The sequence below is a fragment of the Hylobates moloch genome, unplaced genomic scaffold (assembly GCF_009828535.3).
Source record: "Hylobates moloch isolate HMO894 unplaced genomic scaffold, HMol_V3 SCAFFOLD_1, whole genome shotgun sequence".
Classification (NCBI taxonomy): domain Eukaryota; kingdom Metazoa; phylum Chordata; class Mammalia; order Primates; family Hylobatidae; genus Hylobates; species Hylobates moloch.
In genome coordinates this window covers 223,452,237-223,480,170 of record NW_026652276.1, presented here as the reverse complement: position 1 = coordinate 223,480,170, position 27,934 = coordinate 223,452,237, and the positions used below count along the sequence as shown (strand labels likewise).

General features: G+C 43.4%; 1 gene segment (V, D, J or C); it reads right to left on the bottom strand.

Moving 5' to 3' along the window:
* Positions 1 to 11,791: 11,791 nt before the first annotated feature.
* Positions 11,792 to 16,217, bottom strand: LOC116812477 (T cell receptor beta variable 6-1-like). The segment is given in 3 exon segments: positions 11,792 to 11,976; positions 15,750 to 16,037; positions 16,127 to 16,217. Coding segments are annotated over 3 exon segments (564 nt in total).
* Between the last annotated feature and the right edge of the window lie 11,717 nt (positions 16,218 to 27,934).

Below are 27,934 nucleotides of genomic sequence, written 5' to 3'. Positions count from 1 at the left end.
GCCCAGGACTCTGCTTCAGGAGACAGAGAAACACACAGCACAGTGGCCTGGTGCCCAGGGCAGGGCCAGAACAGGAAGATGGATTGTAGCTCAAGGCTCAGTTTTATGGGTTGGACACTCGGTGTCAAGTCAAAGAGAACCCTTCTCGCAATAAGACATCATCTGTCAATGAAGTCACTGTGATCGTGGTTTGCTTGACCCCAGCATGCTCACTGTGTGAACACGAAGCCCAGCTACATGTGTGTCTGATGGGAACTCAAAATAATTTCCTTAAAGATGATTAACTTTTGTCAAAACGCAACATAAAATTATTTGATTGAATGAGTTTATGAGAAAATAAATGAATGAAAATGAATAAATTTTGTAGAGTCAGCTTCTACTAGCCGAAAAGACCTTTTAAGGTCATTTAGGCACAACATCCATCTCCAGATAGAATTGTCCCTACCGTGGGTCAGGTAGCTCTCATGGCTTCAACCCCTTCTAAAACCATAAAACCTTCCAGGAACTCCTCCCTGCCTTGATGATTTAGCTATGTATTCAAGAGGATTAATCAGAAGAAGTTTGACATTTGCATTTAAAATATTTGTGAACAAAACGACTCTCCAGTGATAGAAGTCACATCATTGGTTGCTGGGGACAGACAGAGGCATTGCAGAGGGGAGTGAGGGACTTTCTGGGTGATGCAGATGTTTTACATCTTCATAGAGGTGGGGTTGCATGCATATATGTTGCTCAAAAATTACTGATCTGTTCACTTAAAAGGTGTCGTGTTTACTTCATATAATTTATATATCAATAATGTTGACTTTTAAATGTCTGAGGAGATATGTATGCTACATCCTCTAGTTAATTTTATCAAATGAATTATCAGGCATATGTGTTTCCATTTCTCTGACTTCTGAGTCCTCAACCTAAGATTTCTTGGCAGACTGTGTCCGTATCTGTCTTTGCACATTGGCCTGGTGGAAGAGGTTGTCTGAGATCAGCAAAGGAAATCAAAATAGCTAGACTTCTACTATATGCTAAATACTTTACGCCATTAAAGGTTATCTAGAACTCTGCTGATGGACAGTAGTAGTCTCATTTTATAGATTAAAAAAATTTAAAAACTAAACTTAACCCTTTAAGAACTGGCCTCAGGTCTTGATGAGCTGCTGTTAGAGTGGGAGTCAGGGCCGGGAGTCACGGTGCCTCTTCAGACTGCTTTCCCTACCCCACCATCTCCAGGGTAAACTGATCTCTGACTATGATGCTATTAGAGCCAGCAGGTCTAAAGGGGATATAGGGGAAAACACTCCAATTTTTTGTAGGTTGGCAGCTTTATGAAATATTTTATAGCATAGAGCTATAAACACGGAACTTAGACTGGGCAGGGTTGGAGGATCAGTACTGCATCCTAACAGCCATTTAATTCGGTCAAGTTATTTTACCAATGGGCAGTTCTCTCACCTGTACAATGAGAAAAGCATTTGTGTCTTAGGGTTTTCTTCTGACAGTTGAATTTCTAAATAACTGAAACTTCCCAAATAAAGGACTTCTATTTTGAATATAGTAAAATAACAGTAAATGATGGAATTATTATTTCTTCCAAGTCTTGCCCGTGGGGCAGAATTGAAAGGTGAATGTGCGTTGATGTAATCCAAGCTTTCAGTTCTGCAAATAACTCTGCCACTCAGGTGACAGACGGTTTCGTAGACACAGTCAAAGACCATAAATGTGGTATATTCATACAATGGAATATTATTAAGCATTAAAAAGAAAATCCAGCCATTCGTAACGACATGGATAAAGCTGCAGGACACTGTGCTAAGTGAATAAGTCTGGCATGGAAAGACAAATACGGCATGATTCTGCTTATAGCAGGCTACCTAAAAGCCAAACTCATGAAAGCAAAGATAAAAGTGGTGATATCCAAGGGCTTGGAGTGAAGAAAATGGGGTTGTTGCTGAAGGTTATATAACCTTATAACCCATATATATATGTCTATATATATATATAATCACTGATTTGCTTATTTAAAATGTGTAATGTTTATATTGCATAATTTCTATATCAATAATGCTGATTTTAAAATGCCTGAGGAGGCATGCACACTACGTTCTGCAGGTAATTTCATCAAATGAATCATCAGGCATCTGTGTTTCCACGTCTGTGACTTCTGAGTCCTCACCTAAGATTCCTAGGCAGAATGTGTTCATATTTGTCTTTGCACATTGACACAGTGGGAGACGCTGTTTGAGACTAGGAAAGGAAATCAAAATAGCTAGAATTCTACTATATGCTAGATACTTTATGCTGTTAAATTTTGTATGCAACTCTTCATATGGACACTAGTAATCTCATTTTATAGATTAAAAAATAAAAACCCAAAACAGAAACTAAACTCAATATGTCAAGAATTGGCCTCAGGTCTTGACGAGTTGGTCTTAGAATGGGAGTCAGGGCTGAGCATCATGGTATCTAGTCAGAGATCTTTCCTTACATCACTATCTCCAGGGTAAACTGATCTCTTTCTGTGTGATTAGAGCCAGTGGATCTGAAAGGGATGTAGGGTTTAATATTCTGATTTTTGAAAGTAGGCATCTCTATGAAATGCACTATAGCACAGAGTTATAAATGCGAAAATTAGACAGACCAGGGTTGAAGTCCCAGCACAGAGCTATAAATGCAAAAATTAGACAGACCAGGGTTGAAGTCCCACTACTGTATCCTAATAGCTCTTCAGTTTGGTCAAGTTTTTTAACCTATGAGCCAATTCCCTCATCTATAAATTGAGAATAGCATTTGCACCTTAAGGTTATTTCCGATAGCTGAATTTCTAATTAATTAAACTTTTTCAAATGAAAGATTTTATTTGGTATATAGTAAATTGACAAATAAAAGTTGGAATTACTATTTTTTTTCTGAATGTTCTCCATGGAGCAGAATTTATCTGTGAATGTGCCTGAATAAACTCAGTGCTTGCAGTTCTGCAAATGGCTCTGCCACACATGTGACAGAGCGTTTCATGGAAATAGCCAAATGTGATATCCATTTAATCCTGCAGATCTGAAATACAGAATATTATTAAGGGTTAGAGAAGAAAAAAATATCCTTCTATATTTGTCATGGATGAACCTGGAGGACATTATGCTAAGTGAATAAGCCAAACACAGAGAGACAAATACGGCATGTTTCTGTTTATATGAGGCAACCATGTCAAACTCAGGGAAGCGAAGATGAGAATGTTTCTTTCCAAGAGCTGGGAGTCGGGGGAAATGGAGAGTTGCTGTCAATAGGTATAAAATTTCAGTTAAGCAGGATGAGGAAGTTCTAGAGATCTTCTGTACAACCTTGTGCCTATAGACTATGATACGGTTTTGTCCACTTGAAAATCTGTTCAGAGGACAGATCTCATGTTAAATGTCCTTACCACAAGTAAAAAAAAAAAAGGGGGGGGGCTGGGCACAGTGGCTCGTGCCTGTAATCCCAGCACTTTAGGAGGCTGAGACAGGCTAATCACAAGGTTGGGAGTTCGAGAACAGCCTGGCCAACAAACATGGTGAAACCCCGTCTCTACTAAAAATACAAAGAATTAGCTGAGCATAGCAGTGCACACCTGTAATTCCAGTTACTTGGAAGGCTGAGGCAGGAGAATCGCTTGAACCGGGGAGGCAGAGTTTGCAGTGAGACGAGATTGTGCCATTGCCCCTAAGTCCTGGCAACAGAGTGAGACTCTGTCTCAAAAAAAAAAAAAAAAAATACAAGCTGGCAAAGAGAGAAGGAGAAACTAAAGAGAGAATGAGAAGAAAAAAGGAAATATAGAAATTCAAAAACTAAGAACACTAAGTAAAAAAAGAAATGAAAAATGAAAATAAATGCAGACCATAGTATTACAAACAGCAAAAAAAAATATTTTTAAATATTTGTTTCTTTTTTCATTCTCATGTTTTTCTTCTTTAAAATCTGCCATCATCTGCAGATATTTTTCTTTTTCATTTTCTATTTGACCACATAGGGTATCTTATACAAAGTAGGCCCCCCCTAAAAAAGTTTAGTGAATAAAACAATAAGATAAATTAGTCAATCTAGTGAATAATAATTACTAGTGTCCCTTTTTCTTAAGATATGTTGCATCCGTTTCAGGAAGTCTACAGTTCAGAAAATTACCACCCCTCCTCCATTTTTTCTTTTTCTTTGTCATTTTATTTTTCTTTTCTTTTCTTTCTATCTTTTTTTCTTTTGTTTCTATCTTTTTTTTCTTTTCTATCTTTTTTTTTTTTTTTTTTTTTGGAGTCTACCTCTGTTGTCCAGGCTGGAGTGCAGTGACACCATCTCAGCTCACTGCAACTGCCACCTCCTGAGTTCAAACAATTCCCATTCTTCAGCCTCTGGAGTAGCTGAGATTGCAGGTGCCCACGACCATGCCTGGCTAATTTATTTTATTTTTAGTAGAGACGAGGTTTCTCCATGTTGGCAGGCTGGTCTCAAACTCCTGGGCTCAAGGGATCTGCCTGCCTCAGCCTCCCAAAGTGCTGGGATTACAGGTGTGAGTCACTATGCCTGGCTAGGAAATTACACTTTTTTTTTTTTGGTCTCAATGAAGGATGAATGGATATGCTTGGCCTGGAAGTCACCTGTTCCTTGGACTTCTCAGGGAAGAGATTCTACTGATTATTATGAGGCATGACCTTCACAACCTGCTAATGGGGACCTGGAAAGGGGAAAGCAGGTGAAAGGACAGAGCTACAAAGAAGGGGTTGTACAGAGATGTTGGAGGAACAGATTTGAGCCAGTTTTTATTTTTATTTTATTGTATTTTATTTTATTTTATTTTATTTTATTTTATTTTATTTTATTTTATTGACAGTCTCACTCTGTTGCCCAGGCTGGAGTGCAATGGCACGATCTCGGCTAACCGTAAACTCGGCCTGCTGTGTTCAAGCGATTCTCCTGTCTCAGCCTCCCAAGTAGCTGGAATTATAGCCGTGCACCACCACACCTGGCCAAGTTGTTATATTTTTAGTAGGGACGGGATTTCACCATGTTGCCCAGGCTGGTCTCGAACTCCTGAGCCTGGTCTCCCAAAGTGCTAGGGTCACAAGTGTGAGCCACTGCACCCAGCCTTCAGCCAGTTATTCAATATGAGACCCAGGACAGCTGATTTCCTTCAGATATATAAACAGGTAAAATAATACTTATCCTGCACAATTTATGTGAATATTAAAGCAGATCACATGTAGAAGCAGCTGAGAGTGCCTGGGAAAGACCTGTCAGCTCTCCAGGGCCAGAACCCTTCTGGCTGGCAGCATGTCCCTCATGGTCACTTCCTGAGTGGGGGCAGGAATGTTTCTGGTGCTTCTTAGGGGAACTGGCCTTTCCCAGTTACTCTCCCTGCAGGCCACCACTGCACCCTGCACCCTGCACCCTTTGGCAGGGCCCAGGCTCAGCTGCTCCACGCATCTGTCCTGCACAGCCCTGAAACGAAAAGTTTGGTGGATGGGGAGCAGGCCCCACATGCCCACATCACACCTTACTTTCCTCTGCCTGCCTGTCCATGCCCTGACACTGATTCCCAGCCCTTGTGGCCCAAGCTCCTTCACTCTCCACTGCACATGCAGATACAGAGACACTTTACTCTTTGGTGCAAACTGAGGCCTCTGGCACCTCTACTCTTCTCTGGCAGTGGGGAGTTTGTGTTTAACTCAGGATCCACTCTGAATCAAACCACCCGCCTGAAGCCAGCAGGCAGCCAAGCATACCCTTCAGCCCCCCTCTCCTGGGTCACCCTCCCACCCCTCTCCAGGGTTCCCTGCAGCATTGTGGAGCCACAGCGCCTCCAAGTGGCCAACGTTCCACAGCCTCACGGATTCACACCTGACCGGATGAGCTCAAGATTGTCCAAATCCGGAACAAAGATGCCCCATTCTCACCTCTGCAGCCCTCATCCTCACACCCTCTATGCTTTCCCCAAAAGGCCAATTTAGGGTTGATCTTCAAATTCACCCCGGGGCAAAGGGACACATGAACCAATCTTTTGATTACAAAATAAATCATTGTTACACTTAGAGAGCAGCCAGAATTAAACAGACCCTTAATTAAACAGTGTGAGGATGTCAAGCCCACCTAGCCCAGAAATGCTGCATTGTTCCCTGGCTCCGTTTGCTTAATCGGACCCAATCTTTTCATATTTTGTATTTAAATTAATATCACTAAATTTTACATCGTGTGTTTTGTAAGAAAGGATTTCTTGATTTTATAAATTTATTTCTGAATTTGTAAAATTTTAAAATAAACAACCCTATCAGCTATAACTTAGCCAGTTTCAGTTGGCTGTGACATTTCCTATCACTCCCTGGGTTTAGGAAAGTGCCTATGAACTTTACCAGTGATCCAGTGACGCGTAGGAAACGCCACCCACAGAAACTATTTGTATCTCCACCAGGAAACACACTCACGACCGGGCGCGGTGGCTCACGGCTGTAATCCCAGCACTTTGGGAGACCGAGGCGGATGGATCACGAGGTCTAGAGATCGAGACCATCCTGGCCAACATGGTGAAACCCTGTCTGTACTAAAAATACAAAAATTTGCTGGGTGTGGTGGCGCGCGCCTGTAGTCCCAGCTACTCAGGAAGCTGAGGCAGGTGAATCGCTTGAACCTGGGAGGTTGAGGTTGGAGTTAGCCGAGATCGCCACTGCATTCCAGCCTGGCTCCAGAAAAAAAAAAAAAAAGAAAACACACTCACAGTCACAAGCACGCACACACAAGGTTCAATTACTAAGCACAGCTACTTTTTCTTTCAGTGTTTCAGGTTGATTTCTGAGAAGGACCATTGTTGATGTTTCCAGTCTCACCAAACCTCTAAAGATGTGGTCACAGAATGTGTGGTTATGATGAGAAATAGTTTTCAGCAAGATTGTGAGACTGGATAAATGTTACTAAAACATAATGATTTTCTTTTTTCCCAGAAGAACATTTGCAAATTCTGGCTTTAAACACAGTTAGCGTACTTTAGAGAACAAGTCATCAATTATGACTGTGAAGACAGAATTGCTTAAAATGTTGCAGAATTTGTGTAGAAAACTGGGCCTATGCCTAAAGACTCTCCAGAATATTTCATGTAGGAGAAGTCTCTTGTAAAGAGAAGACAGTAATTCATATATTCCGGGGGTCTATATAAGTGGACTTGAATTGATTCATGTTATAAACATCAGGCAGTTCCAATTCTATTCTTGGTTTGGCCTATGAAGTGAAGAGACTGATATCATAGAGGGCCAGAGAATGCCGGCATGAGCGGTGAAGAGGAAGACAGGTGGGAGCCTGTCCTTGGCAGATGAGCAGTGTCTGGCCCTGTCGTGGGAAAATAAAGGTCCTTCTGGGCCATGGAAACAGTGAGTGCAAACGCAGAGGATGTGAAAGGCTGCTGAGTTTTACAAAATCTTCGGAAACTGTTTGGTCACAGAAGGTAATGAGATCTGGATGACGAGTGTTAGAAAGCATTCCTAGGAAAGCAGAGTTTATCTTGGGGAGACGCGCAGAGCATTTGCTCCTTCAAAACCAAGGGCAATCTGACCTTCTCTGTATTGTGGGAAGTACCTGACTTCCCTGAGGAGTTAAGCTCAGGGCCAGAAGTCCAGAAGGAAGACATCAGGACCAACTTCAGGGTTCTTACACTGGACAAGCGGCTGTTTGGTGTTTTTCCCAACTGAGACTGGCCTCAACGTGATGCCAGTTGCTATCAGTCCTTTCTTTATATTTTCTAGGTGTCGAAAACTTTTGGAGTGGGGAGAAGAGCGTTCATGGTGCCTAGAACACGACTTTTCATCACTTTCTGCTCTATTACTATTTTCAGTCATCTTTGATCAGGTTCTCTTTTCTTGACTTTTCCCAAATCTCAGTTTCTTCTTCCTCAAGTATATAAAGCAAACTCCTGTGACTCTACCTTCTTCACTATGCCATTTTCAACAATCTTGACCCCAGAATAAAATTCTCTGCCCTGAATAAAGAAGACCCAAGCTGTGAAATCACAAAAACTTCCTCTATCCCGGTAGTTTACAGCATCTGGTGAAGTCGGTAATTTCTCAAAAAAAATAAAACAGGGACCAACCCTAGCCAGACAGAGATATGAGACCTTTAAGACAAAGAACTCAGAATGATGCTTTGAGGAAACTCAATGAAATTCCAGATAAACAAACATGTCCCCCAAAATGACAACCAATGTTACCATAAAAATAACAATTAGTAGAAGACTGACCAGATAATGAGATAGCCTTATTATTTCCAAGGTCATCTTGACCTTCAAGAAGGGGTCAAATATGCATTAACAAGTGAAAAGTTGGAATATAAAAAGTAGGATCATTTGCAAGGCAATACACAGTATCTAATGTGGAAAGTAAGGATGGATATAATTAAGACCAGCAAAAGGCCTGCTATGTGAAATGAGTAACTTGCACAAGGCACATCTGCTGATCTGAGCAGCAGAGAGGGAAGAGATTATTCTGGAAGAGGCAGAGGAGTGGTGTGAGATAAGGACACACCGGTGCAAAATAGTATCATTAGCAAACAGAGCCTGCCAGGGGACTGTGGCCTATATGACTTTTCTTTCCACTGTCCTCTGTGAGAGCTCAAATGCACCATTTTCTGTTCCAAGGATTTGCTCCCACAGCCCTCACTCCACCCCAGTTAGAAGCTGCTGGTATTTACTCCTCTGCAGTTTCCCATGGACGAACTCCCACTCCTTCTTTGTGGAGTATGGGCTAAAGCAGAGGTCATCTCTCCCTCCCTCCAAATCCCACAGTAATTGGCATGAGCCTCTCTCATAGCTTGCTCACGTGCCACCTATTTCTGCACCTTTTCATTTCAACTAGATTGAAAGTTAGGTGTGGATCATGACCCTTAAACAACACCTTCATCACAGGATGTGTAAATGACTGTTTTCACTGTTCTATCGTGAACAGAAGAAATACACCATTAAAATGATTGTTTAAATTAACTTAACCACAAAAACCTTCCCAAATGCTGTCAACAATGCAACCACAAAAGAATTGCTCTCCTAAATTGTGAGATTGTATAATAAAACAATAATCAAGGGAAATTATGTCAAATATTTGAGAGGAGCCTCAGAATTTTAATCCCTCTTATACAAACATCATTTGACATGATGCCTCTCTTTACCTAAGAGACAGAACAGCACCTGTGCCCCATACCTGCTGTAGACTGTGGAAATCTGAAGGGAGCAACCTTGGTGATTCTGCCCCAAGAGAAGGGATTCTCTGGAGCTCTGGACAACATCCTGGGACTAAGATGGACAGTGGGAGTATTGTAGCTTGGAAAGGATAATATTTAAGGTGAGTATGATCCTTCTGACCTCTCAGCCCAAAATGAATCCAGGGTCATACCTGACTGGTCGGGGGCTGCTTAGTTTCCTATGCAAATTAGTCCATGCTGCAGGGTCTGTCAATGCCACAGAAGAATAGTGGTGCACTATAGTATAAAGTGACTCACAGCCCAGAGCTGCTGCTTGCCCCATCTCTGTTCCCAGTGATTGCAGCATCTGCATATTTCATGCAAGGAAGGATAATTTGAAAATAATGGACTGGTTCACTGTTTCCTTTAGCTACATTCCAAATAGTTGTCTTGTTTCAGACTGGCATGCTCATAGGAGACACAGACCCACAGAGCAAGGGAATTTGGAGATTGGATAGCAATAGGATCATTTGAGATTCCCTTAGACTACGGCTTCTAGGAGAAGAAACGGACGGCGGATTCTGAGCCTTTTTGGCCCCATAAGACATGCCCTAATAGGATCATCATAGTATCAGAAAACATTCCAGCAATGTCCTGGTAAACTGGATGTCTGTGAGGGTGGGGCCATGCCTAGTAGCATCTGTCAGTTCCTATGGTATCAACATAGCCACTATGGCAGATTTCAAGCTGTCAACATGGCTTCATTGAATGAGGATTTGGGAAGGGTTTGCCTATTTGGCTCTTCTGAGTCGTGTGAGCTGGCTCCAGCACATTCCCAGACTCAGGAACACAGCTTTCAATCTTGTTCAATGCTTCATACTCAACACCCTTAAAATGAGTTACCAGCAACTATAGCACAGCCAGTTGTTTTCATGATCGTATAACAGTGTGTGTCCCTAGTTCTTAGGGCGGACAAAGGGGTGTTTGTGCAGAGAGAGGATTGCCGAGTCCTCTGAAGCTGCTGAGATCACAGAACACAAGCGTATGCCAGCTGGTTTGAAAGCTTCTAGACTTTGATTCAAAATAATTTCATGGACATTCTGCTTTTGTTCAACTAAAAAATTCAACTCTGTTAGCATTTTCCCAGAATGTAGTCCACAGTTATTAACTCTAGTCACTTTGTTGTATAAAAGATTTTTTAAACTTCTTCCTCCTATCTGAGTGAAATTTTGTATCCTTTCACCAGCATCTCCCCAGCACCCCATCTCCAACCTAGCCCCTGGTAATTACTGCTCTAGTCTTTTGATGTGACTGAATTTCCCTTAGGTCTTTAACTCAAGAAGACAGGGGTATTTTCTTTATAATAATGCTTGTATTACTTTTTGCTTTCTTTATTTTTTCAAATATATTATTTGTTATGAATATAAATAAGTATATTGTAATAAAATCTTCCACCTCTCTGTGGGTGAAGCTACAGTTCGCATTTCTTTAGAGCAGGGCTTGTATTTCTTCTTTTTTTAGTTATTAATAAAATATTCCCTTTCTGCCCTTGTATGTTCACCCTCAGTGTAGGTAGGAAGCCCTGCCCACCTTTTTTACATCTTTTTTCAGCAACAGTGTTTACAGCTGTGGTCTGAGTTCTGTTCAAGCCTAAGACTCAGAGCTGGTCCACTATTGGGAGCGTGGGTCTCAGGGGTCACGTGGATAAAGGTGGAAAAAGATGGACACAAGGTCTTAGGAAGTCCTTGAAATAGCATCCGAAGGTCAGGGAATTTCCATCTATGCCAGGGGCGTCCTCACTCCCAGGAGACACAAGGTAACAGCAAGGAGTGATTTGATGATGGCAAAATTGTAATGGGTTCAGAACAATCCCTGCCAAGGACCATCATTTGCTAGAGAAAGACATTTGATGTCTGCAGCACCACAATATCCAATAACTGAATTTGGGGAACTATAATTTTCCAAGGAGCTATGCAGGACCATGCACTTCTGTCCTGGCTGGGTCTGGAATATTCTATCTTAACCTTGGTGTATGGGGCTGTCTCTGAGGACTCCCAGAAACCCATGATCCATAATTATGTCAGCTTTGGTCACAGCTTGAAATTTAGAATATGTGAACTGTAGCTTTACCCAAAGAGAGGTGAGGGATTTTTATTACAATATACTTATTTATATTTGCAATAAACACTATATTGCAAGATGTAAAATAACAAACAAAACAAAAATAATATAAACATCGTTATAGAGAAAATTCCCCCATTGTCTTGAGTTAAAGACCTCAGGGAAATTACTTCAAATCCAAAGACTAGGGCAGTAATTAGCAGAGGCTGGAGTAGAGATGGACTTTTGGGAAGATGTTGGTCAACAGATACAAAATCTCACTCAGATAAGACGAAGATGTTACAAAGATCTATTATACAACAAACGACTAGAGTTAGTAACAGTGGATTGTATTCTGGGAAAATGCTAACAGAGTACGTTTTAAGTATTCTCACCACTGGAAAGGATAAGGATTGAGGTACTGCATATGTTAACTAGCTAGATTTAGTCATTGCACTATGTACATACATTTTTAAATGCAGGTTGCATGGTATACATACATACAACTCTTATTTGTCAGCGTTCAGGTTCTAGAAACCCCATTTCCTAGGGAACCAAGCTGACACTGGAGCAGTAGTGCTGTGGCTGAGCTGCTGGCACAGAGATACACGGCCAAGTCCCCCTGCTGTGTGCGCTGGATCTTCAGAGTGGAGATGGATCCCTCAGGCCTCTCTGCAGAGAACCGGTCACGGGGAAGCCCCGATTTGTCTGCTGCATCCTTGCCTTGGAAGTAAATTGGAAACTCCAGGCCTTGCCCCAGGCTCTGTCAGTACCAATAAAGGGCATTATGACCTGAAATTGCATCATATCTGAGAGCTACATCCTTTCCCTTCTTTGCTGCCTTGTGTCTCACGGACTGGGAGCCTCCAGCACCTGTGTGATTGGTGGAGATAGAAATTGGGAACTGAATGAGAAAAACAACTATAGTCATCTCTCTCTCTCTCTCACCCATCACACACACACACACACGAGACTGCTTGGCGTCTGAGGAATCACCTGCCCCCAGGAGACATATGGCTGCCCAGCAGAGGAGCCTGGTGCCCATGGCAGGGTCAGGGCAGGATGGGGGCTTTACCAGATCAGAGTCACTGTGAGCAGCAGCAGAGGGGGAGGGACGTCCTTGTTCCCACACAGAAGGTCCCACAGCGACATCTCATCCTCTCTCAATCCACGCAATGACAGGAACAAAGGATTTATTTTAGGACATACTGAAATGACTCCTTTAAATATTTATGAGTTCCTTGCTTTTTGCTTGTTTGTTCTTCGAGACAGAGCCTTGCTCCATTGCCCAGAATGGAGTGCAGCAGTGTGATCTCGGCTCACTGCAAACTCTGCCCCCTGAGTTCAAGTGATTCTCCTGCCTCAGCCTCCTGAGTAGCTGGGATTACAGACTCACGCCACCATACCAGGCTAATTTTTGTATTTTTAGTAGAGACAGGGTTTCACCATATTGCCCAGGCTGGTCTCAAACTCCTGACCTCAAGTGATCTGCCCACCTTGGTCTCCCAAAGTACTGGGATTACAGGTGTGAGCCACCACGCCCGGCCTATAAATTCCTTTTTAGGCCAGGCGCGGGGGCCCACACCTGTAATCCCAGCACTTTGGGAGGCGGAGGCAGGTGGATCATGAGGTCAGGAGATCGAGACCATCCTGGCTAATATGGTGAAACCCCGTCTCTTCTAAAAATACAAAAAATGAGCCGGCGTTGTGGCGGGCGCCTCTAGTCCCAGCTGCTTGGGAGGCTGAGGCAGGAGAATGACTGGAACCCGGGAGGCGGAGCTTGTAGTGAGCCGAGATTGCGCCACTGCACTCCAGCCTGGGCGACAGAGCGAGAATCTGTCTCAAAACAAAAAAAAATCCTTTTTAACAACATCAGTGCATGTATCATCGTTCTGGGCTCTCATGCTGTCTCGACCCAGAGGCCCCTCACGCTGCATCTCTGAGTTTCCTCATCCCACAGCCGCTCCTCTGTCTGCTGGGCATGTTCGCTAGGATGTGTCAACAGCTCCGCCAACACAAGGCACCAAAAGTTGAGCTCATTGTCTTTCCTGCAAGTCAGAGTCCCCTGTGCCATCCCCCTTGATGCCCCAGCCTCCTCCATCCCCGCAGTCACACGTGCCCAACGGGGCTGTCCCATCACATGGGTTCCCTCACGAGTGGCACCTCATGCCTCTCTTCTGGGACCACTTCCCATCTTTGTTAACTCTAATTCAGAAAGGAAACCTTGGTGACAAACTCACAGTGTTTTTTCTTTCTCTAGCTATAAATATATTTACCTCAATCTCAATATTTAATGAATGAGAATTATAATTCTGACTTGATGCTTATTTTTAATCTCTTTTCTTGACTTTCACTGTTCCTTGCAGTCTATTCCACTGGGAGATAGTTATCTTTTGGGCTACTTTTAAAATCTTCTCTTTGTCATTTGTGTTCCACAAGTTCACCATAACATATGTATTCATCTACTTCATATTCATTTAACTTGTTGAAACAGAGGATTTAGGTCCTGAAACACGTCTTGAAAATTATCAGCTAATGTCTCATAATTATCACCTATCATTCTCTCTACTTTCTCTTTGTGACATTTCAATCATGTGCAAGAAAAATGGGAAGTTCCAACAAAATATTTTATGTATCCTAATGTACTAGAACTGACAAGTTTTTTATTCCTTATCTCTTACTTTTTCTTGTTTCCTATTTAATTTTCTATGCTGCATTCTAGGTAACTTCTTCAGATCTGTCTTTGACCTCAGTAACAATCTCTTTTGAAGCATGTCATCTTTTCTTCATTTCCATTTTGTTTTCAATGATAATCTTAATCATTACTGTGTTCTCTTTGATTATTTTTTAATGTTTCCTTGATGATTTCTGACAGTCGCCTTTTTCTTGTTCACATATCAATTTGCTCTTGTATTCCTTTAAATATAGCTCTTTAACTTTTATATCTTTTAATGGTAAATTCCTTGTCTTCATACATTTCAATTGCTTATGGTTTCTACTCACTTTTCTTCATTGGTTCTTGTTTTAATTGTCTTAATAGTGGGAGTATATTTACCTGACATTAATCTGTGGGATTTCAGAGTATCCGGCTTTGAGAGTGCAGAACGTCCAGTCCGTAGCTTCTCCAGCTGTCTCCAGTCTCATCCCAAATGCACGGGGCCAAGAATTGTCTGCTGCACTCTGAGTTGCCAAACACACTCCTGGCTTTGGTTCCCGGGGTCAGAACATGCTCTCAGGACAGCCACAGTGTTTCCTCCAGAACACAGTTCTCATTTTTGTTATTTTTCATGACACCTTCTCCAGAAATTAGCACCTATAAGGCTGTGTAGTCATGACTTTCGCTACCTATTCTTCCAAGAAAAATTTATATAAATACATTTTCAATAAAAAAAACTCCTAAGTCTAAAGATATTCCCTCTTCTTTCCTTTTTGGTTTGGTTCCTAACCCAAAACTTTAAAAAATAACTTAGATATTAGAATTATATAGTGTAGACTTTACCCTCATTGAGTTTGAAGAACATGTGATATTTAAAATTGGAAACTCCTAGACGAACTGACAAACTGGCTTGCACAATGAATGGTCCAACGTTTGTTCAACAAGCGAGTGCCCTCTGAAGAGCTCATAGCAGAGCATCTCAGGCACAGTTAACTCTAGATTTCTGCCAGGGTACAGCGGACCTGGAGTGTTCCTGTTATTGGTTCATCCACCCGCTCATCACTCAACCACCCTGTCATTCATTAACTCATCCATTACCTGTGAAATAGGTCTCCCTTCATGCCAGGAACAGCCGTTGGTAAATGTAACAAGCACAGCCTTCCCCTTTATGGAGTTTAAAATCGAGTTGAGCAGAAAAATATCCAGACAAGTAACTGGAAAACTCCAACTGTGCTCAACTCTATTGACTAACAAGCACATGTTACCATCAGCGTTTATAACAGAAAAATTGATCTCAGCTGGGAGGCAAGGGCGTGCTTCCCACAGGAGGGCTGATCATGCTGAGATCTGAAGCACAGGTAGGAGTTGGCCACTGCAGAAAGGAAGCCTCCAGCCAGGGCAGAGAAAACGGACTTTGAAGTCTCTGTGATGGGAAGGAAGAAGGCACAGAAGAGGGGCTCCCCTCATGGCGGCAGTAGAGAGGGGCGGGGAGGTGAGGGGAGGAGAGACCCAGCAAGACCTTGGAGGGTGACTGCCCAGATGGGAAAGGTGGGCCACAGGAGGGACCACGTGAGGGTGGGGGCTGGGGAAACCCTAGAGAGAAGAAGCAACATGGTCCCCAGGGAGAGACGAGAGTCTAGATGGATCTGAAATACAAATCCTGTTCCACCCTGGGGGCCTCAGACCCATGATGATGGGGTTTCAAGTTTCCTGGTGTAGAGAACTCTGCCCAGGGCATCACTGAGTCTGGGGTCGGGGAGGAGGGCAGAGCCTCCCCTGCCTTTCTGTGCAGAGAGGAGACGGCCGTGCAGCACTGTGGCTTCACTGCTGGCACAGAAGTACACAGATGTCTGGGAGGGAGCAGCCGACTCCAGCCTGAGCGAGAAATTCTGTTTGTTTAATCTGGAGACACTGTATCCATCGGGGACTTCTCCTTTGTCAGTGGTACCCTCAGCAGCTGAGTAATGAATCAGCCTCAGCCCCATGCCTGGGTCTTGTCGATACCAGTACATGTAGTCATGGTTCATATCCTGGGCACACTGCAGTGTCATGCTCTGTCCTGTCTTCAGGACCTGGAATTTTGGGGTCTGAGTGACACCAGCATTCACTGGACCTGCAGAGAAGAACAAAGCTGATGCTGCAGCCGCAATGGAAATGAGCTGGGCCTTGAAATCCACACAAGGGGCCCTGCCCAGGACCCACCTGCCCACAGGAGAGAAAAGGCCGCACAGCACAGGAGCCCGATGCTCATGGCAGGTGCTACAGGATGGAGGGATCTTCTGGGTCTGTGCATCGGCTAAAGGGGAACAGGACTCGCAAGGGAGTCATTCTGAGACTTCCTTCTCCCTGCCTGGGCCCCAGAGCCTTCCTGTCAGGAAAGGCCACGCCCCTTCCCCAGATGGTCAAATTCAAGATAAATACACCAGTGAACAGTTTGAATGGGAAGAATGCCTTTGTCTGAATTGACACAGCCTTAGAAGTTTTTCTTAACCTTTTTGGAAGCAGTTTGTAACTCAGTGTAACTTTTATCCCTGTGATGGTATAATTTCTCATTCATACACTGGGGTCAGTTATCTAAATATTTCTCTAATTTAGACTCTTAGGGAAACTCCTCATGTCTTCCTGGTGTTTTTGACTCCTGTGTCCCAAATATTCCTTCAAGTATCCTTTTCTAATTTGCTTAATTGACCATAATCCAATAATCCTGTTTAAAATCCAGTTGTCTCTATTGGTTTTCTCTGTTACCAAGTTTCCAAATCCCAGGGGCAGGCTCATCACCATTGGAGGAGTCATTTTGCTCTGTTTCTTGTCAATTCACCGACAGATGGGACTCCTGACAAGCCCAGCTGAGCACCTTCAGCTCCACCCAGGGCTCTTGCTTTCTGTGCCTGGGGTGACACCACAGCAGGCAGAACCACCTCACGCTGCTGACTGCCCTCTCTGTGTGGATGATAGTGGCTGCCCAACGCTGCCCATGATCTGTGTGGGCACAAAGATTTCTTGATGTGTGAGGGATGTGGAGAGAGGAGAGAAGAGGCAGGCTCCAGGATAAGAAAAAGTGCTCTCATTTTATTTGAAGTGTCATATTTCATAGGGAATATCCCCTTGGTCAGGATTCTCACCACTAATTCGGTAACAATTAAAAAAAGAAAAAAAAAAAGGCGGGGCACAGTGGCTCACGCCTGTAATCCCAACACATTGGGAGGCTGAGGTGGGTGGATCATGAGGTCAGGAGTTCAAGACCAGTCTGGCAAACATGGTGAAACCCAGTCTCTACTAAAAATGCAAACAAACAAACAAAAAAATTAGCCAGGCGTGGTGGTGCACACCTGTAATCCCAGCTACTCAGGAGGCTGAGGCAGGAGAATCACATGAACCCAGGAGGCAAGTTTGCAGTGAGCCAAGATTGCACCACTGCACTCCAGCTTGGGCAACAGAGCAAGACTCCATCTCAAAAAAAAAAAAAAACAGAAAAGAAAAAAAAAAGCTCAAAAACTATATCTTAGTGCACAGAGTCCCACACTTAAAAAGACCCCTGTTACTGTAACATTGTCATGATCTTCAACTTCCTTACAATATTTGAGCAAAGGAGCTGCCAGTAAGTCACATTGCTGGTCCTGAGTACATGGTTTTGTTTCATATTCTGCTCATCTCCTCTTGTGCTAGTTTCCTTTTGGCACAAGCACATGACTGGAGTCTGAGTCACTCAGCATCCATGGGGTTTAGGAGAGAAGGACACAGAAATTGAAGTCAGAGCAAATGGCCACCTGGTGCTGAAAGTCACAGCCAGGATGTAACAAGTTCGTGAGTGGGTGCCCTGTCTGTGCCCAGGCTAGACCAGGAGACCGAAACACATAATATAGGAGCCTGCTTCCCAGGGCAGAAAAGGGCATTTCCTAGCTCAAGGCTTAGATTTTATGAATTGGACACTTAGTGGCAACACAAAGAGAAGCTTTCTCCCAATGTGAAGTCATCTCTCAACAAGGTCACTATTACCGTATTTTGTTTGGCCCCAGAGAACTCAGTGTGTGAACACAAAGCTCAGCGGCATGTGTGTCTGATGAAACTCAAAATATTTCCCTTAAAGATGATTACTTTTCGCCAAAATATCATTACAAAATAATTTGAGTGAATGAGCAGATAAGAAATGAATGAAAATGAATAAATAAACTTTGTAAAATCAGTCTGTACCAGCTTAGAAGACCTTTTGAGGTTGTTTCATCACAGCATCCATCTCCAGATAGAATTGTCCCTAATGTGGATCTGGTAGCTCACCTGGCTTCAACCCCTTTTAAAACCATAAAACTTTTCAGGAGCTCCTCATTCTATTAATTATTTAGTTACGTATAACCGATCTGTTTATTTAAAATTTGTAATGCTTATATAACTTATATATCAATAATATTGAGTTTTAAATGCCTGAGGGGGGATATATGCTACAGTCTCTAGTTAATGCTTTCAAAGTAATCATCACGCATATATATTTCCATTTCTGTGACTTCCTGAGTCCTCACCCTAAGATTTCCAGGCAAAATGTGTCTTTAACTGCCTTTGGATGTTGGCGCAGTGGAAGAGGCTGCCTGAGACTAGCAAAGGAAATAAAAATAGCTAGATTTCTACTATATGCTAAATATTTTATGGTATTGGGGTATTGGCTGGGCGCAGTGGCTCACACCTGTAATCCCAGCATTTTGGGAGGTCGAGGTGGGCAGATCACGGCGTCAGGAGATCAAGACAATCCTGGCTAACACTGTGAAATCTCATCTCTACTAAAAATACAAAAAATTAGCCAGGTATGGTGGTGCATGCCTGTAATCCCAGCTACTCGGTAGGCTGAGGCAGGAGAATCACTTGAACCTGGGAGGCGGAGGTTGCAGTGGGCCGAGATCATGCCACTGCACTCCAGCCTGGGCGACAAAGCGAGACTCTGTATCAAAAAAAAAAAAAAAAGAAAGAAAAAAGAAATTCTATTTGTGTGTAGTAAAATAACAATAAATAATGAAATTATTATTTTTTTGAAGTCTTCTCTATGAAGCAGAATTGAACTTCGAATGAATGTGCATTCATGTGCTCAGTGCTTGCTGTTCTGTTCTGCAAATGGCCCTGCCGCACTTGTGACAGATGGTTTCACAGAAACAATAAGATACTATACATTTAATATTCAGACTTTAAATGTGGTGTATGCATACAATGGAATATCATTAAGCATTAAAAAGAAGAAAATCTGGCCATACATGACAATGTGGCTAAACCTGGAGGACATTATACCGAGTTGAAAAAGTCAGGCACAGAAAGACAAATACTACGTGATTGTGCTTCTATGAGGCAAACTAAAAGTCAAACTGATGTAAGTGAAGATGAAAATGGTGACTTCCAAGGGCTGGGAAGTGGGGGAAATGGGCGGCTGCCATCAGTGGCTACAAAATTTCAGTAAAGAAGGTTCAGGAAGTTTTAGAGATCTGCTGTCCAACCTTGTGTCTGTAGATTACGATACTATATTGTACATTTAAAAATCTGTTTAAAAGATAGCCTTAGGTTATTAAACTAAAAACGCTGGCAGAAAAAGGTGTAGGTGGCTAAACAGAGAAAGAGAAGAAAAATTATACAGTTTCTGTATAATTCAGAAACTGAGCAAATAACTTTGAATAAGTTAAAAAAATTAATGCAAACCTTAATACTCTAAAAAGCAAGAAACATTTATTATTCTTTGAAGCTTTTCTTTTTTATTTTCATTTGTTCTTTTTTATTTTGCATTTTATTTCATAAAATATCTATACAAAGAAAGGACCTCCAAACACATATTAAATAAAATCATAACTAATGAATAACAATTTTTCTTGTTACTTTTCCTCAATGTAGATTATATCAGTTACAGGAAGTCTACAGGGCAGAAAATTTCATCCTTCTGTTTTGCTTCAGTGAAAGGTGAATGGATATGCTTGGTCTGGAAGTCACATGTTCCTTGGACTTGTCAGGGAAGAGGTTATAATGGTCACATATGAGGCATGACCTTGCGCTCCTGCTAATGGGACCGGGAAAGGGGAAGCCAGATGAAGGGACAGATATACAGAGTTGGGGGAGGTGGCTGGTGCAGAGGTGTTGGAGGAAAACACCTCAGCCAATTACTTAATATGAGACCCGGAACAGCTGCTTTCCTTCAGATGCATAAACAGGTGAAATCATACCTACCTTACATGATTTCAGTGAGCATAAAACCAGATCACATACAGAAGCAACAGGAAGTGTCTGGGGGAAAAGCCTGTCAGCTCACCAGGACCTGAGCCCCCCTGGCTGGCAGCTCCCTCCTCAGGGTCACTCCCTGAGTGGGGGTAGGAAAGTGTCACCCAGTTCCTTGGGGTACAGTCCTTTTCCAGGTACTCTCTCTGCAGGCCACTCCTGCCTTGTTCACCCATTGAAAGACTCAGGCTCAGCAGCTCCATGCAGCATTCCTGTCCCGCACAGCCCCTCAACTAAAGGGGAGGTGGTTGGTCACAGTCCCCGCATGCCTACATCACACCTTACTTTCCTCCGCCCACCCTGTCCCTGTCCTGACACTGATTCCCAGCCCTTGCCACCCCAGCCCCTACACCCTCCTCTGCCCATGCAGAGGCAGAAACACTCCCTGCTTGGTGCCAACCCTGGCCCTACCTTTCCCTGGGCAGTCCCAGGCCAGGATCTACTCTAATTTCCACCTAATCTCCTGATGCCAGCAGGCAGCCAGGCATTCCCTTCCACCCTCCTTTCCTGTCTACCCTCCCACCCACCCCCAGGGTTCCCTGCAGCAATGTGGGGCCACAGCGCCCCCAAGTGGCCAACATTCCACAGTCCCATGGATTCACACCTTCTGACCTGATGAGCTCAGGATTGTCCAAGTCAGGAACAGGGAAGCCCCCACTCCAACCCCTGCAGCCCCCATTCTTTCACACACCCTGTCTATTGCTTTCCCGGAAGGGCCTATTTAGGGTGGAGCTTCAAACTCACCCTTGGCCAGTGGAGACAAAAGGACACATTTTGATTGCACAAGAAATTACTGTTACATTATTGCAATGAGCATCCTAAGAGGGAAGAAAGGAGCCAGAATTCTACAGGCCACAGGATGAAACAGTGTGACAATATCAAGCCAATCTGGGCTGAAAATACTACATTGCAGAGCTCCCTTTGATTAGTCAGACGCACATCTTTTCACACATTGTATTTAGTTTAATTATTCACAAATGTTAGCATATTTTATAAAAGGGACTTTTTGATTTTAAAAATTTATTTCTGAATTTATAAAATCTTGAAATAAACTATATTATCAGCTATAACTTAGGCAGATTCAGTTAGGTCTGCTATTTTCTATCCTTACCTAGAAGTGCCTAGGAGCTCTGCCAGTGATCCCGAACCTCATAAAATGCCACCAGGAGAGAAACTTCTATATGAGTGAGTATCCACAAGAAAACACACACACACATTCACACTCACAAACACACACTCACAAACACATATCTTTTCACTGTCAAGGATGATAAGATTCCATTACTGAGCAAAGCTAGTTTTTTTTTTTTTTCTTCAATGTTTTAGGTTGATTTAAGTTGATTTCATCAAGGGTGATTAAGAAGCACCTTTGACTATATTCTACCCTCACCAAATCTCTAAAATTGTGGCTGTGGAAAGTGTGGTTATGGTCAGGAAGTTTTTTTTACAGGATTATGAGTCTTTATAAATATTACTGTACCATAATTTTCTTTCTTTAGTTATTCTTCAGTCAGCCTAAATAACATAATTTTCTTCACTCCAAAAGAACATTTGCAGATTCCAGCATTAGATACCCTTTGGGAACTTGACAGCACTGGTCATCAATCCTGACTGTGAAGACACGATTGCCAGGAATATTACAGAAATTATATGAAATGCTAAGACTATTCATAATCATTCTCCATGATATTTCAAGTGGAGTCCCTGGTAAAGAGAAGACAGTAATTAATCACACTCCAGGATTCTGTATAAGAGGGCAATAACTTATTAGTTTTACAAACATCAAAGAGTATCAATTGTATGCTTGGCTTTTCCCATGAAAATAAAGGAAAGAGAGTGATACAGTACAGTCCCAGGAAATGTCACAGAAAGAAGTGAAGAGGAAGGCAGGTGTGAACCTGTCCTTGACAGATGATCAGTATGTGGCCCCGTCTTAGGAGAACAAAGGTCCTCCCAGGCCATGGAAACAGTGAGGACAAATTCAGAGGATGTAGAGACTGCTGAGTTTTAGAAAATGTTCAAAGAGCATTTGGTCATAGAAGGTAATTGGATTTGGGAGGTGAGTGTCAGAAAGGAATCCCAGGGACGCAGAATTTATTTGGGGGGAAACTGGAAAGTATTTGCCCCTTTAGGAACAAGGGTGGCTTTACCTTCCTCTATGTTTTGGGAAGTACCTGACTGTGGCCTGAGGAGTCAAGCTCAGGGCCGGAAGAAGGAAGACAGCAGAAGCAACTCCAGGGCTCTCACAACGGCCAAGTGGCTCTTTGGTGATGCCTCCGACTGGGACTGGCTACCAGGTGATTCCAGTTGCTATAAGACCTTTCCTTATTTTTTCTAGGTATTGAAAACTTTGGGAGGGGGGGAAAGAGGGCTCATGGTGCACAGAACACCATTTTTCATCACCTTCTGCTCTATCTCTATTTTCAATCATCTTTCGTTTTCTCTATCCTTGACTTTCCCAAAATCTCAATTTCTTCTCCCCAAGTTGTATAAAGCAAACCCTGTGATTCTCCCTTCTACACTACACTGTTATCAACAATCTTAACCACAAAATTAAATCCCTCGTCCCGAAAAAGAGTGCGCCAGCTATTCAATTACAAACATTTCCTCTACCCCTGTAGCTTACAGTGTTGGCAAAGAAGGTAACGCTGCAGTCAACCTACGGAAGCAGCACCATCCTCTGAGCAGGCTCTCTTGGCCTTGTTTCCTCCAGCCCTGAATTGCACAAAGCCCCAGGCTGTGGGTCCCAGCATTCTCAATTGCCTTTCTTTCTCCCTGCAGTCCCCAGGTTCTCACAGATATGTCAGGGCTGAGGTTGCCCCACACTGGGCCAGGGAGGTTTGTGCACAGAATGTGGTTGGCTTTGTAGGGCTGTGCCAAGCTGCTGGCACAGAGATAAAGGGCGGAGTCCCCCAGCTCCAAGGTGCTCACATTCATCTCAGAGCGAGAGTTAGAGAACTGCCGCCCTGAGAATCGATCAGGGAAGTTTCCTTTTTCTCTCTGTGTCTCACTGAAGTATTCGAAGAGGAACTGAAGGCCCTGTCCTGGGGTCTGTTGGTACCAGAATACACTCCTATGCCCAGAGATAGGGGAGCAGCTCAGTGTCACTTGCTGTCCTCTCGTTTTGATCAGATATCTTGGAGTTTGAGTGACTCCAGCCTCTACTGGGCCTGTGGGAAAAGCAGATGGGGGATGAGCAGAGGAGACAGCCTGGTGGTGCCTCCCCATGGTAAAGTGGAAGACACAGGGGTGAGGGCGGGCTCAGAATGGGGTGCTGTCCTGTCTGCAGGGACTCACCTGCTCCCAGGAGACAAAGCAGCACCCAACAGAGCAGCCTGGAGCCCATGGCACAAAGGGGCAGGCAGCACTGTGTCTGTGCTCAGGGCTTGGTCCTCCCGGGGAAGAGCTAAGTTCTCAGCCTTGCTTTTCCTGGTGGGAGGGGCATCCTGTGATGTCACTGTCCTGTGTCCTCCCCTTGCAGGCCTCCTGAGGTCCACTGCTCTCTGTTCTGCACAGCAGAAGCCACTGGGCCTGTGAGGGAGGGAGACAGAGGCTGGGGAAAGAACGCAGGAGGGAGCCTGAGGGTGCCTTGGATGAGGCGTGCTCCAGAGACATCCCACCTGTGCCAAGGACTCACCGGGTCCCAGGAGACAAAGGCCTTCCCATGAGAGGGACCTGGAGCCCATGGCCAGGTGGGACAGAGCTGGGCAGGTGTCACCCTGCGAGGGATACTGGTCCTCTGAGAGCTGGGGTTTTGAGCATCACATCTCTGATTGGATGTTAGGCTGTGATATCACTACTCTGATGTCGTCTCTGCAGGTTCCCATGCACTTTGCCTCCCTTGTTATGCCCCTGGCTTATCTGATCCAGGACCTCTGCTTTGTGCTGTTAATACTCTCACATACCATGTGGGGCTGGACTGGGTTGCTCTAAGCTGGGCTGAGGTTAAGCTGCATGTCCCTCCCACAGTTCCTTTGCTTTCCCTTCCAGGCAGTTGTTCCTCTGTCTGTCCCTGCCCGGGACATGCAGGTTGTCCCATCCCAGCATGGGACATCTTATCTTCATCCTCCCTGGCAAGCTCACAGAGGCTTCCTAACCCACGCATAGCTGAAGTGCATGGCTCCCTGATGGGAAGCACACCTGTAATTTCATGTATCTGTCATCACACCTTTTAGTGAGCACAAACATCAAGCAAGGCTGCTCCTTAACCTTCCGTGTCCCAGGCTCCTGGCTCTCTGCATGCCCCAGAGACATTTGGAGCTCAGTGGTTCCACAGCACCCCCGTGTGGCCCACTGTGCAGTAACCAAGATTTTGCCGTTGTTAATGGACTGAATATTTATGTCCCTCCAAAATACAACCCCCAGGGAGACAATATTTGACGGTAGGGTCTTTATGGAGAAAATTATGTTTACATGAGCTTATAAAAGTGGAGCCCTGATCCAGTATGATTAATGCCCTCTGAGATGAGACACTTGATCGCTGGCTTGTTCTCTTTCCACCACGTGGGGATTCAACTGGAAGAGGGTGCTCTGCAAGCCAGGAGGAGGGCCCTCACCAGAGCCCCACATGCTGGCATCCCCATTTCATACTCTGGAGTTGTGAAAAAAAAAAAAACGATTTGTATTTAACCCGTGCAGTCTGTGCTATTTGCTGTGGCTGTCTGAGCTGATGGATACAGCCTTTCTAACATGGGGCAAGGGACATGGGACATATTTAAATTAGGAACGATTTCACCATCATGACTGTTATACTGTTTCTCTAGGGGAACTAAAAAAAGCCCCCACATTTTAAAATTTATGTTCTTCAAGATCACTTTTTGCATCGTAAAAGGGAAAAATATGATAGAGAAGAAATGTTGCCTTTGAGAAAATTCTGATGAAGGAGATGATGCAAACCTGGCCTAGCTCAGGGAGGTGTGCTGCAGGAAAAACTGTGCCAGAAATTACACCAAGTCATCCTGTCTCCCTCTCTGCAGGCAAACTCTCGGGGATTTGTGGGTGATTCATTATTAAAGTTCTTTTTTTCTGTGATGACTCCAGCCAGCTTGCTCGAAACAGACTTTTCAGGCCACTCTGTGCTACGTGCCAACTAATCAGCTTATCCAAAAATAAAGAAAACTGTACCCACTGTTCCCATGCTGCTGGGGAATTTGTTTCTTTCCCATCTAAACTCACTGTTTTAGAAATCCTCTTTTTGCCTGAGTTCACTGACAATATCCTCTTGCCCACTTTCCCATATATGAGTAAAGATATGTGCAGAAAATGATTAAATTTCTAAGTTTCTATTTGTGGTTCTATACTTAGTAAGCTAAGAAGGAGAGGCCAGACTGGGTTTAAAAAAGAAACATGAGACTTGGGAAAACAGAATCTGAGAAAGATTCCATTACAGAACCGCTATCCTTCACTTGCTACTTCTGATTTAGTTTATTTCCAATCCAAATTTCTTTAAATATCTACAGTTGACATATCTGTTATCAAATTTTAAGAATAGTTACATATATACAGTAAATCTAGATATTGTCATTATGAAGTATTTCTTAATTTTTAAGTCCAAAGGCAAACGACCCCATGAGAAAGCAATGAGAAGAGGTTCCAATCCAGCTGCATCTGACATTAGCGGTCACTAGCCAATGTGCCAGTGAGATATGATCAATGACCAGTACCTCTTCCAAGATGCCATCCAGAGGACAAAAATACCCTACTGAGGGAGTATTCATGGATATAAACCAGTTAAAATTCTCTCAAGTTCAGATGGCAGTGTTCTATAACTTAATTTTTTTTTAACGGATTTTCTGCATACCTCACTCTCCAAATAGAAGAATGAGCTTCTTTCATAGTAGAAGCTGATTATCTGATGTGGTTTCTGATCCTAGGGAAGGTAAAGCTACTACACAAAATCATAAAAATATAAACTATCAGTAGAAGTCACGTTAAGAAAAACTATGTATTTTTTTCTTTAAAAGGCATACCTAAAATTTTTCTGATTCCACTAAATAAAGTTACTAGAATACTGGTCAATTCTTTACTAGAAAAATAAACAAAACAGATATCTAGATTGCTTCTGAGATGCCTCATATCCCATAATGAATAGCCATTATATTTCAAAGAAGAGGAGGCCTAGATAATATTACAAAGACGTGTGAAATACCAGAGCATTCAATCTGACTCCCCCTAAAATTGCAGTCTTGTAGCATCTCCTGGCTCCTTCCTCAGGGAAGCCTGATCAGACAAGAAGTAACTAAGAAACCAGAAACAAACTGAAAATCATGAGAATCTTCTGGGAAAACTGAAGCTATTTCGGGCCAGAGAATGAAGAGATGAGTGGTAAGTCCAAGACTGCAGTGAGAAAACAAACCGTGGACATTGGTTAAGCTCTGCCCTGTCTGACTTCCTCCTTGCGTGGGGACAGTCTGATTTACATTTAAATTTTAGAAATGAATAGCAGAAGCCAGGCATGGTGGCTCATAACTCTATTCCCAGCACTTTGGGAGGTAAAGGCGGGAGGACCACCAGAGCTCAAGAGTTTGAGAGAAACCTGGCAACATGGCAAGACCTCATCTCTACCAAAAACGTAAACAAAAAAGTTAGCCAGTGGTGGTGGTGGTGTGTGCCTATAGTCATAGCTACTTAGGAGGCTGAGGTGGGAAGATTGCTTGAATCTCAGAGGTCGAGGCTGCAGCGAGCCATGATTGCACCACTGTACTCCAGCTTGGGTGGCAGAGCGAGACCCTGTTTCAAAAAAAGAGAAGGTTCCCAGCTACTCGGGAGGCTGAGGCAGGAGAATGTCGTGAACCCGGGAGGCAGAGCTTGCAGTGAGTCGAGATCGCACCACTGCACTCCAGCCTGGGCAACAAAGTGAGACTCCATCTCAACAACAACAACAACAACAACAACAATAAAAAAAAAAAAAAAAGAGAAGGTTCCGCTACCTCAATTCTCACAGAGATAGAAACTTTAGAGGAAAAAATAACCAATGTAACCCCAGAAAATATAATTTGATTAGCATCAGCCGACCAGTTACCTGGGTTATCATTAAGTGAGGTCATAAGTAAAAGAGAAACACAAAAATGTCAGATGTTAATCAAATAAACTACAATTAAAGTTAAAATATAAATGGAAAGGACAACAAGAAAGAGAGAAGTCTGAGAAGCATGGTCACTGCATGTCTCAGGAAAGCTTCCCAGAGAAAAATAGGGAGCTAAGTAGAGAGCATGGCTACCTTGTACCAAGCAAAGGGGCTAAATGATTACCTGGCCCACAGCTGTGCTAATGATTTGAGAAAGGGTGTGGAGTAATTACAGATGACAGAATCTAAGTTGAAAGCACAATATTAGGAAGCTGCATCTTCCACTGGAATGTGTGCTGGGTTTTCCCGCTTACTTCAATTTACAGGATTTCAGCCCAAATGAATCCATTTTCACCTCCACGGCCTTGCTAATGTAGTCCCTCTGTAACCACAATCAGGCATTATCATAGAACCCCACTTCTGCCTCTGGCTGAAATCAAGTGTTCCTGACTTGGTGAAGATGTTGCCCACTTTGCCCACCTTCTAAGGCAGGAGGAAACACTTCCTTCACAGAAACTCCAAAGCCATTAAGCACGTACTTCTTTCTAGAGGTGATTAAATTTCTCTTTATGAGAACTCTTGTTTGTTGCTTCCAGCCTCAGAATTCTGTGAGAGCACAGTCATACGAAGGGACATGTGGACAGCACTATCCCCGTGCAATATACACATAAAACAAGATTTACTGGGGAAAACTCACCAGCAAGAAG